Genomic DNA, 21,518 nt, shown 5'->3' with positions numbered 1-21,518 from the left:
TCTACTCCTTCACTGTAAATTTCACAGAACCTGGTTCCTGGGTAATGAAGTCCTTTTCCCAATCTATAGTACCATTGAAATTATTGAGATTTGTGTAGTTTCCACAATCACATCTCCTTATTTTCTGTCTCAACTCTTCTCTTTTAATGTCCTCTTTTACCACATATTCAAACTTAAGCATTACATGATCACTTCTTCCAACTGGTGTATTGAACATGATGTTATCAATACCTTGTTGGTATGAATGAGGATAAAATCTAGTAATGATGATTTATGTCTCTCTCATCCTAGTATGCTCCACAATATACTGGTAAGGAAAATTTTCCAGTATACACTCTAAAAACTTCTTTCCATGATTTCCTATCGCCATGAGAAATCCCCTTTCATTACTACTTTACCATCTCTATGAAGTTAGCATTTCACTACTTCATGTATCATCCCTATTGTTCCTTCATTGTTATCATTATATACTGGTCCAGTTCTTTAGAGGATTATATAATAATAACACCACTATGCTCTTCTTCCCTGTGTATTTGTGCGTGTCATAACCTATTTGTACTGTATGGGGAGGTAGTTTTACACTAGTGGGTCCTTGTCTCTTCCACACTTTCAACAACAACCTCTGGAATCTATGTATGCTGTCTGTTCCATTCATTTACCAGTCTTCACCAGTCTTACATTATAAAAGTATTACTTTACATCCTCATTGACAAATTTCTTTTTTTCATGTTGCATCCTCTGGTTGCTCTATCCCTACATCTCTTAAAGTACTGTCTGCTGTCCACTTCACTTATCATTTTTAGATATTAAAAGGTTGTGATCAGGTTACCAATAAATTCAAAGCCTCCAGCCTATAAGTTAGCTCTCTTAACTTTAATACCATCTTTGTTGCCCTCCTAGGGCCTTCTTTATGAGTTCTTTGTGCATCATTAGGTGCAGCAGCCAACCCTTTGAAGCATATTCTAGTTTTGGCCTATGAAGCTTGCTAAACATTTCCTTATCCATATACCTGAAAGCTAATCTGATATTTGTCAGAAGACAGTTTGTCTCCTTAGCTGTTCTAATATGGGATACTGGGAATAGGTTAGGAACAATGTCTACTTCCAAGTCTCTCTCACACAGAATCTTGAAGCCTATTTTTTACTGAATAACAATAATATTGAGGCCATCTTTTGCTTCAACCCATCCTCATTACTTTTACATTTACTTGGGTGGAATTTCATCAACCATATTTCCAACCAACTTTGGAGTCTGCTTAGGTGCCCCTGTAAGCTGATGCATACCCCCTCGCTTTTCACTTCTCTTGTGACCTTTGCATCATCTGTGAACATATTCAGGTAGGATTTCATACCTTCAGGCAAGTTTATAAGATAAATCAAGAAGAGTAATGGTCCAAGATCCTAACCATGCAGCATTCCACTGGCCACCTTAACCTTTTAGGAAAGGCTCCTTTGACATGCGTCATTTACTGCATCCCAACGAGATAATCTTAAATCCATCATAGAAGTTTCCCCCTTATTCCTGCTTGGTGATCCAACTTCACAGCAAGCCTCCTATGTGGTACAGAGTCAAATACCTTCCAGGGGTCCAGATACCAATCCACACTGCCTTCCTTTTTGTCCAAGAATGAGCTTATTGTCTTGTAAAACTCTAAGAGGTTTGTTACACATGACCCCTTCTCCCCGAAACAATGCTTTCTCTCGCTTATAGAATTTCTCCTCAACAGATAGTCACTGACTTGCTTTAATAATCTTTTTCAGAACCTCACACACCATAAATGTTGAGATCGATATGTAGTTCAATGCCTGTTTCTAGTCTGCTTTCTTATGAACAGATATGATGAAAGAGAAAGTGTGAAAGAGTGGATAATCTAGCACTGAAGCAGAAGAGTGTGCCTGAGGATTGGGTGAAAGCTACTGTCATTCCTTTATCCAAAGGAGAAGGTGCTAAGGATGTATGTAGTTACTACAGGGGAATAAGTCTGTTAAGTATACCAGGAAAAGTGTATTCAAGAGTGTTGATTGATGGAGTGATGGAAGCGACTGAATGCAGAAGCAAGGGGGTTTTAGGGAAGGTAGGAAATGTGTGGATCAGATTTCTGCATTGAGAATGACTATGGAAAAGTATCTGAATCTGGAGAAAGTGTATGACAATCAAGTAGGAATGCTTTATGGAATGTGCTAAGGATATATGGGGCAAGAGAACAACTGTTCGATGTATGAATGCCTTCTATAGAGAAGCCAATGCATGTGTGAGAGCGGCTGGAGAGATACAGAAGTTTCGGTACATATGTAGGCATTAGACAGGATTGTGATGTCCCAATGGCTTTTTAACAATACATATGGATGAAGTGGTAAGAGAGATGAAAGCAAAATTAAGAAAAAGGGGTGCAGAGATAGAGTGTGATGGTAAGGTAAAGTTGCTAGTGACAAGCCTGTTTGCTGATGATACTGTATGGCTTGCTGAGGGTAGAGTTGCTGGAAGAGGTGACAGAATTTAAGTATATGGGAGCTCTCTTGGTAAGTCTGGTGATATAGAAGAAATAAGGGAAGGAGCAGTACAAGGTAAATAGTCACTGGGTCCTTTAATAGAAGCATGAAAGGTAAAGGTGTAAGTATGGAAGTGAAGAAAGGACCAAGGATTAGCATAGTCCCTACCAACAGTGACCTACACAGACAAAACATGGATATAGGATGAGTTACAGAGGCTGTGCAAATGAGTTATTTGAAATGAGCATGTGGTATGGCTAAACAGAATAAAGAAAGTAATGAAGGGGTATATGAGAGATCTGGTATGACAAGGAATGCAAAGGAAACGAATGGCAGAGTGGTAAAGTAGGTGGAATGTAATACTTTGAATTGGTTTGGGTATGTGGAAAGAATGCATGATGGGGAGTATATGACAATAGGACTAAAGGGGTTGGTGTAAAGGTAAGATCACCTGTGACATGGGAAATCGAATGAAAAAGAATTGGAGGGAGAGAAATGAGGGAAGAATCCATGGAATGGAATATGCAGGGAGACATGTAAGGATAGGGATTGGAGATTTTTGCAGTGGCCATCCCCTTGATGGGAGTTCCCAGAGGGAATAGGCATCTGAGATATATATAGATAGTTTGGCCTTTTCCATGCCCTTGGCACTATGCCTCTCTCTTGTGATATCTTAAACAATAATTCAAGTGGTCTATCAAGGGTATCTCCACACCTTTCACACCTATGAAATTTCATCAGGGTCAACTCCTTTTTGTATTCCGTCAATATCTTTTCTGGAAATCTCGACAATCTCCAAATCCTCCTCCCCATTCCATCTCACTGGTGTTGGGGCTGTGAAAACACTACTGACCTTACTATTCACATATTACACACTCTCTACAATATCTCCCTCATAATCTGTAAGGCTGATTAACTGCTCTTTAACTAACAACTAATTCCTGATGAATCTATGGAATAGTTTTGGATTTCTAGCTTCCTTCCATGATATTCTTTTCAAAGTTTCTTTGTTCTTCTTTTCTCATCTTGCAGTACTCATTCCATGCTCTGTGATACCTTGCAAAGATTAGATGGCTAGAGTGCCATCTGTATCTCTGAAACTGCACACCTTGAAGCTCCTATGTTTTATGACATCTTTTTATTAAATGATTCCTATTTTTTTCTTTACATTCCCTCTGTATTTGAAGCTTGAGATACTTTTGCCTCTACTCCTTCACTGTAAATTTCACAGAACCTGGTTCCTGGGTAATGAAGTCCTTTTCCCAATCTATAGTACCATTGAAATTATTGAGATTTGTGTAGTTTCCACAATCACATCTCCTTATTTTCTGTCTCAACTCTTCTCTTTTAATGTCCTCTTTTACCACAAATTCAGACTTGAGCATTACATGATGACTTCTGGCAAATGGTGCAGCGTATATAATGTTCTCAATATCCATACTAGCATGAGTGAATATATGGTGTAGTTATGATAATGCATTAGTCCCTCTCATCCTAGTGTGCTATGTGATATACTGTGTAAACTCTAAAAACTGGTGTCACCACCATTTCATATCACAATGGGTTTTTAAAATTGGAATTCTCCATCACCAGTACATTACCATCTCTAAAAAGTGAATGTTTCACTACTTTATGTACCATCCTAATTGTTCCTTCATTATCATCATTGTATATTTATTCTGGTTCATTAAATTTTTTTTGAGGATTAAATACTAAATATGCTCTTCTTCCCTAAACCTACTATTCTTGAAAATTCAGGCTCTCTATTACTTTTTCTTTCCTTTCTTGCTACCATATACCCCTACAGGCAGAACACATGGGAGCTTATCTCTTTAGTTAGTTTAGTTTTCATGACTCGAATAATATCAGGTGCTCTTTCTCCTATATAATCATGGATATCCTGTTCTTTACCACTAATCATTAATCCATCTGCATTTGAATACACTATTTTCAGGCTGACATTACCATCTCCCAATACTCCTGCCCTGTCTACATTTCTAGCAGGACTGCTTCATCCTCTTACCATGTGTGGCATCTTCAGTTTTTTGTCTTCTGACTGTACTTTTTTCTTTTCTCCCTCTCTTCATTGGGCCTATCACAATAAATGAATATCCCACTGAATTCCACTGTGCCTTTAAGATTCTCAGCTGTTCTAGGTACTTCCTGTTAGATGACCCCAAGTCAAATGTAATCATACTGGTTGCCCCTTACATCTTGGTTATATTTCCAATTCTTCTCCTTTTCTTTGTCAGGAAGTCGCTTCTGGCAGTCCCATAGCCTCTTACACTCTTTTAATATGCATTTTCTCATTCCCTTCCCTTTCTTCCTAATCTGGTGCATGATCTTCCTGGCCAAAATAATCAATGATTTAAACTTATCAATGTCCTGCTCTACTAATCTTACTAATTTTGGTGTCACCCACTTCTCAGCTAGATTCCTCAGTGAGGCAGTATCAACTTCTGTGTATCTAACTGTCTTTATAATCTCTCTTTTGGCTAGCAAGCACTGGTCCTGTATTCTCTGCACTTTTCTAAACCTTCCATCAACTAACCCATACACTTATCTAATTGCTTCATCTCTGACAAAGCATATTACTTTTTCAATCTCTTTGCTCAATTTATTGTGTACCTCTGTCTGTTCCTGGGTCTATGTTCCTCTCTTTCACTTTTAACACTGTTGATCTGCTTCCAAATTTGCCCCTAATCTTCCCTGTTCCCTGCTTTCATCAGTCTATATGTGTTTTGTCTTTTTTTTACACCTCATCAGCTTTCAATATTATTCCATTAGATTCAAAGTGTACATCTGTCCTTTCCTCTATCCGAAAGTCTGGTAATGCTCCTGAAATGTCTTGTCCACTACTGTCATCAAATTTTCCCTCTGACTGAAAAGTCTCTAATACATCAGACTTTGCCTTCTTATTACTGTCTTCATCTTCTTTCATCTGATTTGTGTGTGTGTGTGTGTGTGTGTGTGTGTGTGTGTGTGTGTGTGTGTGTGTGTGTGCATGTGTAAACTAATCACAAAAATAGAACAAAAGATATGTATAAAGTTTGCTTAAACATCTAAATATAGATTTGTTTCATACATAATAATGATGATAATCAAATTATGAGAAAACCTGATTTGAAGATTTTCCTCGCATCCTTCTATGAAGATTTGAGACAGCAAGGTTAGCATGGTGAGCCTTGGTATGCTGGTTTTCTATTTCTCGCTGAACAGCTGACATGTGAATACTCTTTTCTCGGAGAAGTTCTTCTACAGCATGGACCTGTAATTCTACTTCATGAAGTCTACCTTGGGTATCCTTTGGGAAGCAGAGAGAAAAAAAAAAGGAGTTTCCCAGAAATTATACTGCAACTCATTATCTACATCTATATTCATTACAATCAACCACGGTCTCCTGCATCAGCAAGGTAATGCAAGGAAACAGACAAGTAATGGCCCAACCCACCAACATACACATGTTTATATATACAATGCCCACACATGCACATATACATACATACACATTTCAACATATACATATACAGACATATACATATATACACACATACATATACATACTTCCTGCCTTCATCCATTCCTGTCATCACCCCAACACACATGAAATTGAATCCCCCTCCTCCAGAGACAGCACCAGAAACAGACAAAAAAATGCCACATTAGTTCATACTCAGTCTCTAGCTGTCCTGTGTAATGCACTTAAACCACAGCTCCCTTTCCACATCCAGGCCCCACAGACCTTTCCATGGTTTACCCCAGATGCTTCACATGCCCTGGTTCAATCCACTGACAGCATGTCTACCCTGATATAGAACATTATTCCAATTCACTCTATTCCTTGCACACCTTTCACCCTCCTGTATGTTCAGGCCCAGATTAATCAAAATCTTTTTCACCCCATCCTTCCACCTCCAATTTGGTCTCCCGCTTCTCCTTCTTCCTTCCACCTGTGACACATATATCCTTCTTGTCAATCTTTCCTCACTCATTCTCATCATGTGTCCAAACAACATCAACACACCCTCTTCTCCTCTCTCAACCACACTCTTTTTATTACCACACGTCTCTCTTATCCTTTCATTACTTACTCCATCAAACCCCCTCACACCACATATTGTCCTCAAACATTTCATTTCCAACACCTCCACCCTCCTCTGCACAAACCTATCTATAGCCCATGCCCTGCAACCATATAACATTGTTGGAACCACTATTCCTTCAAACATACCCATTTTTGCTCTCAGAGATAACGTTCTCGCCTCCCACACATTCTTTAACGCTCCCAGAACCTTTGCTCCCTCTCCCACCCTGTGACTCACTTCCACTTCCATGGTTCCATCTGCTGCTAAGACCACTCCCAAATATCTAAAACACTTCACTTCCTCCAGTTTTTCTCCACTCAAACTTACCTCCCAATTAACTTATCCCTTAATCTTACTGAACCTAATAACCTTGCTCTTATTCACATTTACTCTTAACTTTCTTCTTTCACACACTTTACCAAACTCAGTCACGAACTTCTGCAGTTTCTCACCCAAATCAGCCACCAGTACTGTATCATCACCGAACAACAACTGACTCACTTCCCAAGCCCTCTCATCCAAAACATACTGCATACTTGCCCCTCCCTCCATAACTCTCGCATTCACCTCCCTAACCATCCCATCCATAAACAAAATAAACAGCCATGGAGACATCACGCACCCTTGCCACAAACCAACATTCACTGGGAACCAATCATTTTCCTCTCTTCCTACTCGTACACATGCCTTACATCCTTGGTAAAAACTCTTCGCTGCTTCTACCAACTTACCTCCCACACCATATACTCTTAAAACCTTCCACAAAGCATCTTTATCAAACCTATCATATGCTTTCTCTAGATCCATAAATGCTACATACAAATCCATTTGTTTTTTCTAAGTATTTCTCACATACATTCTTCAAAGCAAACACCTGATCCACACATCCTCTAACACTTCTGAAACCACACTGATCTTCCCCAATCTGATGCTCTGTACATATCTTTACCCTTTCAATCAATACCCTCTCATATAATTTCCCAGGAATACTCAATAAACTTATACCTCTGCAATTTGAACAATCAACTTTATCCACTTTGCCTTTGTACAATGGCACTATGCATGCATTCTGCCAATCCTCAGGCACTTCACCATGATCCATACATACACTGAATATCCTTACCAACCAATCAACAACACAGTCATCCCCCTTTTTAATAAATTCCACTGCAATACTATCCAAACCCGCCACTTTGCCGGCTTTCATCTTCTGCAAAGCTTTCGCTACTTCTTCTCTGTTTACCAAACCATTCTCCCTGACCCTCTCACTTCGCACACCAACCCGATCAAAACATGCTATATCTGCCACTCCATCATGAAACACATTCAACAAACCTTCAAAATACTCCATCTCCTTCTTACTTCATCACTACTTGTTATTACCTCCCCATCAGCCCCCATTACCAATGGTCCCATTTGTTCTCTTGTCCTACGCACTTTATTTACCTCCTTCCAAAACATCTTTTTATTCTCCCTTCAATTTAATGATACTCTCTCACCCCAACTCGCATTTGCCCTCTTTTCATCCCTTGCAACTTTTTCTTGACCTCCTGTCACTTTCTTTTATAAATCTCCCAGTCATTTGCATTACTCCCTTACAAAAATTGTCCAAATGCCTCTCTCTTCTCTTTCATTAAAAATCTTACTTCTTCATCCCACCACCCACTACCCTTTCTAATCAACCCACCTCCCACCTTTCTCATGCCACATGCATCTTTTGCACAAGCCATCACTGTTTTCCTAAATACATCCCATTCCTCCTCCACTTCCCATACGTCATTTGCTCTCACCTTTTGCCATTCTGCACCGAATCTCTCTTGGTACTCTCTCACATAAGTCTCCTTTCCAAGCTCACTTCAATTCATATATACTGGAATTCATAATGTACATAAATTTTCTGCCAAAAGAATGAATACAAATGAATTCTAACGATCAACCTGTATCTTACATGCCTTTTATTGCTATACACCACAGCGGTTCATGCAGCATCTTTTTCAGTTGCCAGACTCCTGACGCATCTTTGTGGATTCTTTCATGCTGATACATCTATTGCATACATACCTCCTCATTCTGGTTTGTATTCCCTTGCACCTATTTCCCTTAACTTAATCATAACCACTCCTTCAGTCATTCCTTTCAAATCCTTTGTACCTCTCGGCACTAGCTAAGGATTCTGTTTTTATAAACCACAAACTTCATACTGGTGTATTTTACTTTCAATTCACTATCCTTACTCCTCATTTCATCTATTCATTCATAAGTTCACTTCAATTGCTTAGATTCAACATGCAATGATCCTCAAGCAATCCCTCCACCAAACTCCACTACAAGTGATGATTCATTATTTTTTCTTTTATTACCACCCTCCCTAGAATTCCCAAAACCTAACTAATGGTACTTTTTAAAACTCTCATGATGCTTCAGCTTCCACTCTACCCTCATTCTACAGCATACCACTCAAGTATTCTGGTTCTTCAACCTCTTAATCTACCCATGTAACAATATCTACTATGGCTACTTCCTGTTGTCAGACACAACTATATCACATTATCTACTTCCTATAGTCAGATACAACTATATCACATTAACCTGCAATAAGATTTTAATATTCTTGTTCTAATACACTCTCCCTTGTTCCTTTAAACTATTTGTAGCTCTTTTGCTGATTCCTTTACTATATAAATGTTGCTAGCCCATCAAACACCATCATGGATTTTATCAAGCACTACATGACATTGCAATGCATACTGTACTTTCTTTACCCTAACATTAAGTCTAAATAACTAATCATTGCCACCTCTGACACAAGCTGTACTTTGTTTATATAATCTCTTCATTTAAAAAATTTTGTTGTAAATAACAATTAACAATTATATAAAACAAATCTTCATCCACAATAACTAAATTCTTAGAATAATACCTGTAATTCTCTCTGAGCTTGTTCTAGCATGGTATGCCATAAAAAAATTTCTTCCTCCAAAGCAGCAAGATTTTCCTCCAGACCAACCCTTTCTTTCTGTTCATCACCTGTTTCCATAAAAATTGGAGAAAATAACAAATAGTGATAAAAAATAATTCTTTATATCTCATCATTTTATAATACTTTGCAATGCTCATTCATTATACATCACCTTAGAGGGATGCACATTAGCACAGTCCAAGGGAATTTTGGCCTAATTCTGGCAGAAACTAAGTTGCTAAATCCAGTCAGTAATCACAATAGATGACTTTCAACATCTCCAATGTAATATGGTATTTACATATTTGTACAGCACAGGGAAAGAGTTTTACATTCATGGGCCCCACCACAAGAACAGCTTAGACTTCAAAGATACATCCACAAGATGCCTATAATTTTACAATAAAATCAAAATTTGAGAAAAAATCAAACAAAATAATGTGCAAATAAATGACAATCTTGAATATTTCTATTTGCCATCGATCATATGATAAAATAAGGACCCCTATGCTTTAGAATTTGGATTTTTTCTTTTTTTGAGATATGGAGGTACAGTATTTTGTTTGTATATACATTCTCAATTAAACACAGTAATGTCATAAACGAAGAAAACAAAAACTGACTTCCCTGCAGGGAAGGGATATGTTGAAGACCAACCAGATCACTGCTGAGTTCAAAATCAACCCTTAAAAAGTGTACAGCACTGATGAAGCCAATGAGAAACTTTAAGGGATAATCAAAAAATAATTTCAGGAGAATCTAAATGTGAATCTCAAATGTGATATACCTTAATAGAGACAACTTGAATATGGTATTTATGATAAATTATGTTTTAAGTCAAATTTCATGCTCATTTGTTTTGTCTGATGAATTATACATTCTTTCAAGTACATAAATAATGAAAATTCTTACAAGTCTTTTACACATGTTTCCTCTTTATTTTCAAGGGGCTCTACCTAGACCTCCCTCCCCCTTATCTACATGTTTTGCTTAATGTGCTGTACATTTTTTTTGGTATGTAAATAATAAAAATCCTTAAAAGGGTCTTTTACATATGCTTTGTTTTTTACAGAGGTCTGGCTACCTTGTTCAAATTAAGCTGAAATAGCTCTTGTTTAGATGAGGGTTTAATATACATTATCATTGTTTAAGCTAATACAAGCAGAAACAGCTTCACATAATACAGTTACATAAAAAGATTTTAGTAACTGCCTTGAGTGTGTGTGAATGGAATTCTGTGATCTCACTTGATAAATTAATGTGAAAAAAGAAAAAGCAAGAAGTTAACTACCTTGACTGCCAGATCTACAGTGGAGTTACTTTTCTGAAATATGTGCTGCAAGTCAAATCTTTGTACATTGAGCCTTTGAAAAACATTACACAAATATGGTTAAGTTCCTTAGCAAAAATATTCTGTTACTAAGCATGGACTAAACATGAAAAAAAATAAGGTTAAGGACAATATAACATATTCTTCTTGTTTATTTTTGATACCTAATGAAAATTTACTAGAAAATGTGATCAGACTCTGAAAGTGGTGGCAGAATGGGATAGGGTTACTGAGGGGAGGAGGGAGAATGCTAAACTTCTCTTTGTCATCCCCTGAATTATCTAGTCCAAATTTTTCAAATGGCGGTGGGGGAAAAATTTTCTTAAGACTATTGAAAACGTTATGCATGGTTAGCTGTGTTGCATGCATCTATCTCTCTGTAAATCTTCCTGTAGCCATGTGAAAGATCTGTAAGCCCTTTAGAGAACACAATGCATGTTCATGGTTGGGATCCCTATTGCTGAAGAGGGCTAAAGCCTTTTCTAAGTAGTCGAATGCTTCTGCTAACCCCTTAGTAGTACAGTGGTGTGTGGTATGGAATGTCTTGTCCTCTCCTCTTTGAGAATTTTTGCATTTAACTACAATATGTTTCTCACTGGTCAACTGTGAGTTTCTCATTGACCGAGTCCTCAGAATATGATCTCAACAACTCAAACATTTCTAAAGCCAACACTGTCAGCAAGTATCACAAGTGTCTGTATCTACTCAGGTCATATATGCCTTCTGTAAGCAATAACCAGCTGAATATGCAACGTTTATCACACACAGGTAGGGTCATCAGGTTTTTTATTTCAAAGTATGACATATATACTAAAGTAGGTGATTTGCACAAAATCAAAATAAGAATCAACAATATGAACTTACTATGGTGGAGAATATCATGCAGCTGTGAGCGATACTGTTGACCCTCTATGCTGATTAGCGCCACCATTTGTTGCAGTGCATCTACTTCTTCTTCAGCCCTTCGCACTTCTAAGTCTAGCAAGTCCCCTGTCTCTTGCAAGCCTGCACGCTCATTTGCCACCTATAGAATATATCACTAATAATCTTGAATACTGCAAACACAGTGTTAAACAACAGTTACACGATTTTGTCTATCATTTTCCAGGCAACTGAAATATCTTCAATAAACCCATAAATACACCATATACACTGTAAGTTCTTAAATCTTTACCCACTGAAAGATAAAGACTGGCCAAAAAAGATTGGTAAAGATTTTAGTTTGGTATTCATACTGCAATTTAAGACAATGTGAAACCATTCTCAACACTCCTTGATGTGCCACAGAATATCTTTATCTGGGATTCATATGCAGCTTCAGCTAGGTGACAAATTCATACGGAGAAATAAAATGAAACTGAAAGATGAATGCCCATATAACATCAAGCAAGTACAGGTGACTCAGTGATGAGCCACCTGAGTGAAAAGGCTGAAATAAAGGTAAAAGAAGCAGAACAAGAGAAGCCCATGAAGACTTGCAAATCAAAATGATTAGTAAAAATTAAAATGAACTAATGGATGATGTTCTAGGGGAAGAAGATGAAGAAAACAATAAAAAGAAAAAAATGATAATGAGAATTTCAAAAGAATAAAGTTACTGAACAGGCCCTAAAGCTATAGAATGGACAACAGTAATCTTTAGAATTATCCAGAAATTCATTGTGGCCAAGCACCATAAAAGTAGTGATAAAGGATCAAGAAAAATACAGATCAGCAATGACACCTCAACTGGATGAAGGCCACATTGAATCATGGAAGTAGAAAGCAATGATGGAAGAAATAACAACAAAAGAATCAACTGAAGCAAGGGACAATGAAGTTTAGGTCTTAGATTGGAAAACATGGTTGTGATGGGAGGCAAAAACTTGAAATTGTTATTCTTAGATGGAGTATACTAGTTTAGTAATCATAAGGTCAGCAAACAAACTTGTATACCATGACAAATTTAACCGGAAGTTTGTCAGAAAAGACAGACCAAGAGAGGAGTTAAACAGCAGACATGGGCATTGCTAAAAAATGTATTACATTTTGTAAGTATTCTTTTTAGTACTCTACAAGTGATTGACAGCAAAATATTGGTATTTCCCATGAAGCTGCTATACTTCAAGTTGCCAGCACTGTATGGTTACTATATTACTTGATATGTTTTCTTTCTCCCACTCAAAACAATGAGTATAAGTATGAAAACATAAAGAAATGAATTAACCATACTGTACAGGCAATTTGAGGTACAGCAGCTTCATAAGAAATAATTATGTTTTGCTGTCCACCACCTTTAAAGTATTTTACAAAATAATTAGAAAACCTAATATGATGTAAAATGACTGGTCATAACTCATAGGTTCTTAAGAACTGAGCAATACAAATTGTTATGAAACCACAGGAAAACATTAAGCAAACGCACATGTAAATTGTTGTAAGAATAAAGAGTAAGCAAAACACAAGAGCTAGATGGCAAGATGGAGGGTTTAGCCATTATGGGAAATATATTGCCACATATGATCCCATGAGTGCTGGACTCATTTCAATGCATACAGGGTGATCCATGCTGGATTTGAGATAAATTGAATAGATTCATCAAATTCTTACCAATCAAACCAGTTTATGCATGTAAAATAATGAGACTGGCAAAATCAAACAGCCTGTCACCAAGCAAACTTAATCACGTCTGAGGTGTGGGGGTTGAGAAGAACACTGTTACCAGTGTAATGTACTTATATCATCATCACTGTTTCACTCTACTATGAGTTAAATCAACCACGATTTACTTATCATAACCATAGTACAGAACTAAATTCACTATGATCTGGTACGGTTTTCACTTTGATAGTTTGCCTTTCATGCACCAACCAACCACAAAATGCTTAAATCAGTCTCTGTGGTATGCAGTTCAATAGATGCAAGTTTTTCATACTCAATTTTCTGTCTTCCTAATGGATATCTTTCACTTCCAAAATTCAGCAGTGACTGCCAGGGGTTAATAGGGTGTACTGACCTTACGGTGAAATTAAATTTTACATGAATGTGAATAGTATTTAAAAGGTCAATAATTTCATGAATACTGTATACATATAAAGTAAGATCAAGTTGAGGAAACTATATACTTTGCTAACTGTCTGTGATACAGTATATTCATGGACATTATTGGGTGTATCATTTGTTACATCAGAAAATACTATAAGGTCTGTGTGAAAATGGTAATCTGGTAAACTGTACATCATCTTGAGACTTCAGCATTATTTAAGAACTATAATTATGAGACGATACACAAAACATTTTTCATACTGTATAAAACTGTTCATATGAACTTTGTAAATTATTTGACTAAATTGCTTGAATAGTTGTTTATTTCTTTTATGAAAAATGGCTCCATTAATGGATGGAAGACCTCAACGACCTCACTAAGGCCAAGCTCTGAATTCTAAAGACAGATAAAAACAAGAAAAAAATAATTAAGAGACTTTGAGGAAAAAGAAAGCTTACATCGTAAAAAGGTACTGGTCATCATTGTTTTTTTTTTACTTTGTCGCTGTCTCCCGCGTTTGCGAGGTAGCGCAAGGAAACAGACGAAAGAAATGGCCCAACCCCCCCCATACACATGTATATACATACGTCCACACACGCAAATATACATACCTACACAGCTTTCCATGGTTTACCCCAGACGCTTCACATGCCTTGATTCAATCCACTGACAGCACGTCAACCCCGGTATACCACATCGCTCCAATCCACTCTATTCCTTGCCCTCCTTTCACCCTCCTGCATGTTCAGGCCCCGATCACACAAAATCTTTTTCACTCCATCTTTCCACCTCCAATTTGGTCTCCCTCTTCTCCTTGCTCCCTCCACCTCCGACACATATATCCTCTTGGTCAATCTTTCCTCACTCATCCTCTCCATGTGCCCAAACCACTTCAAAACACCCTCTTCTGCTCTCTCAACCACGCTCTTTTTATTTCCACACATCTCTCTTACCCTTACGTTACTCACTCGATCAAACCACCTCACACCACACATTGTCCTCAAACATCTCATTTCCAGCACATCCATCCTCCTGCGCACAACTCTATCCATAGCCCACGCCTCGCAACCATACAACATTGTTGGAACCACTATTCCTTCAAACATACCCATTTTTGCTTTCCGAGATAATGTTCTCGACTTCCACACATTCTTCAAGGCCCCCAGAATTTTCGCCCCCTCCCCCACCCTATGATCCACTTCCGCTTCCATGGTTCCATCCGCTGCCAGATCCACTCCCAGATATCTAAAACACTTCACTTCCTCCAGTTTTTCTCCATTCAAACTCACCTCCCAATTGACTTGACCCTCAACCCTACTGTACCTAATAACCTTGCTCTTATTCACATTTACTCTTAACTTTCTTCTTCCACACTTACCAAACTCAGTCACCAGCTTCTGCAGTTTCTCACATGAATCAGCCACCAGCGCTGTATCATCAGCGAACAACAACTGACTCACTTCCCAAGCTCTCTCATCCCCAACAGACTTCATACTTGCCCCTCTTTCCAAAACTCTTGCATTTACCTCCCTAACAACCCCATCCATAAACAAATTAAACAACCATGGAGACATCACACACCCCTGCCGCAAACCTACATTCACTGAGAACCAATCACTTTCCTCTCTTCCTACACGTACACATGCCTTACATCCTCGATAAAAACTTTTCACTGCTTCTAACAACTTTCCTCCCACACCATATATTCTTAATACCTTCCACAGAGCATCTCTATCAACTCTATCATATGCCTTCTCCAGATCCATAAATGCTACATACAAATCCATTTGCTTTTCTAAGTATTTCTCACATACATTCTTCAAAGCAAACACCTGATCCACACATCCTCTACCACTTCTGAAACCACACTGCTCTTCCCCAATCTGATGCTCTGTACATGCCTTCACCCTCTCAATCAATACCCTCCCATATCATTGTTAGGAAGAAATAAAAAGGTTAAGAATTCCACAGCTTAGCAAATGAGGAAAAAACAGGTATTACATGTTTATTTTTCATTCGCCACAGGCTAGAGTAATAAGGAGATGCAGTGGTTTGCTAAGTAGTGGGTGGTCTACCTAACAGCAGTGGCTTACAAGCACCCAGCTCTTTGGAACAAAACCTATCTATCTATCAATCTATATCTCTGATGCTCGTTCCCTCTGGGAACTCCCAGCAACAGCAAAAGAGTTTCCACTTATCCCTGTTCTCAGATGCCTCCCTCGCATACACCATTCCAAGCATTCTTCCACCATTTCACTTCCTCCAGTATTCCTCCACCTTATTTACCCATGCCACAGGTGGTCTTCTCACACCAACCCCTTTAATTGTACTTTCATACACTCTCCTTGTAAACTTCCAGTCTTGCATTCTTTCCACATGCCTAAAGTGGTAAACCACCATTCTACCACTCCACAATTCATTCCCTTTACATTCCCTGCCATACCTCATTTCTCATACATTCCTTCAAATTTGTGCCTCATTCCATGTCCAAGTGTTGGCTGCACAGGTCAGGGTTGGGAGGGCTATGCTGTTCCTTAGTCCTCTCTTAACTTCCATACTTACACCTCTACCCTTCATAATTCTATTAAAGAACCCAATGACTATTCTACCCTGTACTCCTTTCTCCCTTATCTCTCCTTCCATATCACCAAACTTATCCAAAACAGCTCCTAGATACCTAAATTCTCTCATTTTTTTCTTCTTTCACTCAATATAGTTTTACAAAATCTATACTTTCACTTTCTTTCATTTCAAACACCATTACTTATTTTCACTTGCATCTACCCTCAATCACCTATGCTTATACACATCATAAAACACACAATCTTCTACAACTTCTCTTCATCTTCAGCAAACATAGTATCATCTGCATCTGCAAACAAGCTTGCTACTAGCCACCATATCTCATCGCCACACTCCATCACAGCACCCCTTTCCCCTAGTTTTATTTTCATTCCTTTTATCACTTCAACTTTATATATATATATATATATATATATATATATAGAAGACAACTAAACAGGATGGAAGCGGGGGCTAGAAACCCTCCCCTCCTTGTATTCTAACTTTCTTAAAGGGGAAACAGAAGGAGTCACGCGGGAGTGCTCATCCTCCTCGAAGGCTCAGATTGGGGTATCTAAATGTGTGTGAATGTAACCAACGTGAGAAAAAGGGAAAGATAGGTAGAATGTTTGAGGAAGGGAACCAGGATATTTTAGCTCTGAGTGAAATGAAGCTCAAGGGTAAAGGGGAAGAGTGGTTTGGGAATGTTTTGAGAGTAAAGTAAGGGTTTGGTGAGAGGACAAGAGCAAAGGAAAGAGTAGCACAACTCCTGAAACAGGAGTGGTGGGAGTATGTGATAGAGTGTAAGAGAGTAAACTCTGGATTGATATGGGTAAAACTGAAAGTGGATGGAGAGAGATGGGTGATTATTAGTGCCTATGCACCTGGGCATGAGAAGAAAGATCATGAGAGGCAAGTGTTTTGGGAGCAGCTGAGTAAGTGTGTTAGCAGTTTTGATGCACGAAACCAGGTTACAGTGAAGGGTGATTTGAATGCAAAGGTGAGAAATGTGGCAGTTGAGGGAATAATTGGTGTATATGGGGTTTTCAGTGTTGTAAATGGAAATGGTGAAGAGCTTGTAAATTTATGTGCTGAAAAAGGACTGGTGATTGGGAATACCTGGTTTAAAAAGAGAGATATACATAAGTATACATATGTAAGTATGAGAGATGGCCAGAGAGCGTTATTGGATTACGAGTTAATTGATAGGCGTGTGAAAGACAGACTTTTGGATGTTAATGTGCTGGAAGGGGCAACTGGAGGGATGTCTGATCATTATCTTGTGGAGGCGAAGGTGAACATTTGTAGAGGCTTTCAGAAAAGAAGGGAGAGAATGTTGGGGTCACGAGAGTGGTGAGAGTAAATGAGCTTGGGAAGGAGAACTGTGTAAGGAAGTACCAAGAGAGACTGAGTGCAGAATGAAAAAAAGTGAGAGCAAAGGATGTAAGGGGAGTGGAGGAGGAATGGGATGTATTTTGGGAAGCAGTGATGGTCTGTGCAAAAGATGCTTGTGGTATGAGAAGTGTGGGAGGTGGGCAGATTAGAAAGGGTAGTAAGTGGTGGGATGAAGAAGTAAGATTATCAGTGAAAGAGAAGAGAGGCATATGGACAATTTTTTGCAGGGAAATAGTGCAAATGACTGGGAGATGTATATAAGAAAAAGGCAGGGGGTCAAGAAAAAGGTTCAAGAGGTGAAAAAGAGGGCAAATGAGAGTTGGGGTAAAAGAGTATCATTAAATTTAAGGGAGAACAAAAAGATGTCTTGGAAGGAGGTAAATAAAGTGCGCTACGACAAGGGAACAAATAAGAACATCGGTGAAGGAGGCTGATGGTGATGTAGTGGTGATGTGAGGAGATGGAGTGAGTATTTTGAAGGTCTGTTGAATGTGTTAAAATGATAGAGTGGCAGACATAGGGTGTTTTGGTCGAGGTGGTGTGCGAAGTGAGAGGGTTAGGGAGAATGATTTGGTAAACAGAGAAGAGGTAGTGAAAGCTTTGCGGAAGATGAAAGCCAGCAAGGTGGCGGGTTTGGATGGTATTGCAATGGAATTTAATAAAACAGGGTGACTGTGTTGTTGACTGGTTGGTGAGGATATTCAATGTATGTATGACTCATGGTGAAGTGCCAGAGGATTGGTGGAATGCATGCATAGTGCCACTGTACAAAGGCAAAGGGGATAAGAGTGAGTGCTCAAATTACAGAGGTATAAGTTTGTTGAGTATTCCTGGGAAATTATATGGGAGGGTATTGATTGAGGGGGTGAAGGCATGCACAGAGCATCAGATTGGGGAAGAGCAGTGTGGATTCATAAGTGGTAGAAGATGTGTGGTTGAGGTGTTTGCTTTGAAGAATATACGTGAGAAATACTTAGAAAAGCAAATGGATTTGTATGTAGCATTTATGGATTTGGAGAAGGCATATAAGAGAGTTGATAGAGATGCTCTGTGGAAGGTATTAAGAGTACATGATGTGGGAGGCAAGTTGTTAGAAACAGTGAAAAGTTTTTATCGAGGATGTAAGGCATGTGTACGTGTAGGAAGAGAGGAAAGTGATTGGTTCTCAGTGAACGTAGGTTTGCGGCAGGGATGTGTGATGTCTCCATGGTTGTGTAATTTGTTTACGGATGGGGTTGTTAGGGAGGTGAATGCAAGAGTTTTGGAAAGAGGGGCAAGTATGCAGTCTGTTGTGGATGAGAGAGCTTGGGAAGTGAGTCAGTTGTTGTTCGCTGATGATACAGCGCTGGTGGCCGATTCATGTGAGAAACTGCAGAAGCTGGTGACTGAGTTTGGTAAAGTGTGTGAAAGAAGAATGTTGAGAGTAAATGTGAATAGGAGTAAGGTTATTAGGTACAGTAGGGTTGAGGTTCAAGTCAATTGGGAGGTAAGTTGGAATGAAGAAAAACTGGAGGAAGTGAAGTGTTTTAGATATCTGGGAGTGGATTTGGCAGCAGATGGAACCATGGAAGCGGAAGTGAATCATAGGATGGGGGAGGGGGTGAAAATTCTGGGAGCGTTGAAGAATGTGTGGAAGTCGAGAACATTATCTCGGAAAGCAAAAATGGGTATGTTTGAAGGAATAGTGGTTCCAACAATATTGTATGGTTGCGAGGCGTGGGCTATGGATAGAGTAGTGCGCAGGAGGGTGGATGTGCTGGAAATGAGATGATTGAGGACAATATGTGGTGTGAGGTGGTTTGATCGAGTAAGTAATAATAGGGTAAGAGAGATGTGTGGTAATAAAAAGAGTGTGGTTGAGAGAGCAGAAGAGGGTGTTTTGAAATGGTTTGGTCACATAAAGAGAATGAGTGAGGAAAGATTGACCAAGAGGATATATGTGTCAGAGGTGGAGAGAACGATGAGAAGTGGGAGACCAAATTGGAGGTGGAAAGATGGAGTGAAAAAGATTTTGAGTGATCAGGGCCTGAACATGCAGGAGGGTGAAAGGCGTGCAAGGAAAAGAGTGAATTGGAACGATGTGGTATACCGGGGTCGACGTGCTGTTAATGGATTGAACCAGGGCATGTGAAGCGTCTGGGGTAAAGCATGGAAAGTTCTATGGGGCCTGGATGTGGAAAGGGAGCTGTGGTTTCGGTGCATTATTACATGACAGCTAGAGACTGAGTGTGAACGAATGGGGCCTTTGTTGTCTTTTCCTAGCACTACCTCACACACATGAGGGGGGAGGGGGGTTGTTATTCCATGTGTGGTGAGGTGGTGATGGGAATGAATAAAGGCAGACAGTATGAATTATGTACATGTGTATATATGTATATGTGTGTGTGTATATATATGTATACATTGAGATGTGTAGGTATGTATGTATGCGTGTGTGGACGTGTATGTATATACATGTGTATGTGGGTGGGTTGGGCCATTCTTTCGTCTGTTTCCTTGCGCTAACTCGCTATAGCGGGAGACAGCAAGAAAGCAAAATAAAAAAATAATAATAATAAAATATATATTTGGTTACAAGAATGTTCTTCCGCCCACCAGTGATGCTACTACTTTTGTGAATTAAGAACTATTGCAACACAAACCTCGCCAGGTGGTAGAGTGACCCGCAGTATATCGAAACAGACTTCCCCAGAACTTTTTTAAAGGGAAAGTAAATGTTTATAGTTGTGTTACTGGAGTGATAGTTTTCATACATGGTGCTCAGACAAGAAAATAGTGAAATTGGAAAAGAATGTAGCTTAGACATTGAAGCTTATTCTTTCATTGAAATGTGAACAAATGGAGCATTTTTTTCAAAGTGATAGAGATGGAAAGCAAAAAGGTGTTTTTCATGAATGTACTGGAAAAGTTGAGGTCCAGATAAACTTTTGGTCTGTCAAAGCTTTATTATGGTGGATGACCAACTACCTACCCTCATGTATCCAAGATATGGTTGTACTTAGTGTAATGAAGACAATTGAGAAACATCATAAGCCAATATTCCAGTTTCATGATAAGAGAAGTGGACCAGGCAGTATGATACAGTGGTTAAATTGATGAAAACTACTATTGACGTTTGTGTAAATAAATTATACATTTCCCTTTTCCATAGCCAGAGGTTGAACCATTATGTGACATTCATTTTTCATTTCATTTCAAGCTAGAAGTTTCAGTTTTCTAAATCATTTCTTACATTTTTCATATGTATATATATATATATATATATATATATGTGTGTATATATATATATATATATATATATATATATATATATATATATATATATATATATATATATATATGTTATCCCTGGGGATAGGGGTGAAAGAATACTTCCCACACATTCCTCACGTGTCGTAGAAGGCGACCAGAGGGGACGGGAGCGGGGGGCCAGAAATCCTCCCCTCCTTGTATTTTAACTTTCTAAAAAATGGGAAACAGAAGGAGTCAAGCGGGGAGTGCTCATCCTCCTCGTAGACTCAGATTGGGGTGTCTAAATGTGTGTGGATGTAACCAAGATGTGAAAAAAGGAGAGATAGGTAGTATGTTTGAGGAAAGGAACCTGGATGTTTTGGCTCTGAGTGAAACGAAGCTCAAGGGTGAAGGGGAAGAGTGGTTTGGGAATGTCTTGGGA

At 38.7% G+C, this 21,518-nt stretch overlaps 1 protein-coding gene across 7 annotated transcripts in view; it reads right to left on the bottom strand.

Moving 5' to 3' along the window:
* Positions 1–21,518, bottom strand: part of LOC139750309 (coiled-coil domain-containing protein 39-like) — a 512,953-nt gene that overhangs the window by 35,685 nt on the left and 455,750 nt on the right. For all 7 annotated transcript variants that reach the window (XM_071664954.1, XM_071664953.1, XM_071664952.1 and 4 more), the window contains 3 exons: positions 11,728–11,887; positions 9,495–9,601; positions 5,608–5,793 (listed from right to left, as the gene is read on the bottom strand). In XM_071664954.1, coding sequence (XP_071521055.1) covers positions 5,608–5,793; positions 9,495–9,601; positions 11,728–11,887 — 453 coding nt within the window. The remainder of the gene's footprint in view (positions 1–5,607; positions 5,794–9,494; positions 9,602–11,727; positions 11,888–21,518) is intronic.

The sequence above is a fragment of the Panulirus ornatus genome, chromosome 9, assembly GCF_036320965.1.
Source record: "Panulirus ornatus isolate Po-2019 chromosome 9, ASM3632096v1, whole genome shotgun sequence".
NCBI classification, from domain to species: Eukaryota; Metazoa; Arthropoda; class Malacostraca; order Decapoda; family Palinuridae; genus Panulirus; species Panulirus ornatus.
Note: the sequence above shows the minus strand (reverse complement) of the source record. Positions and strands in the feature narration are given on the sequence as shown.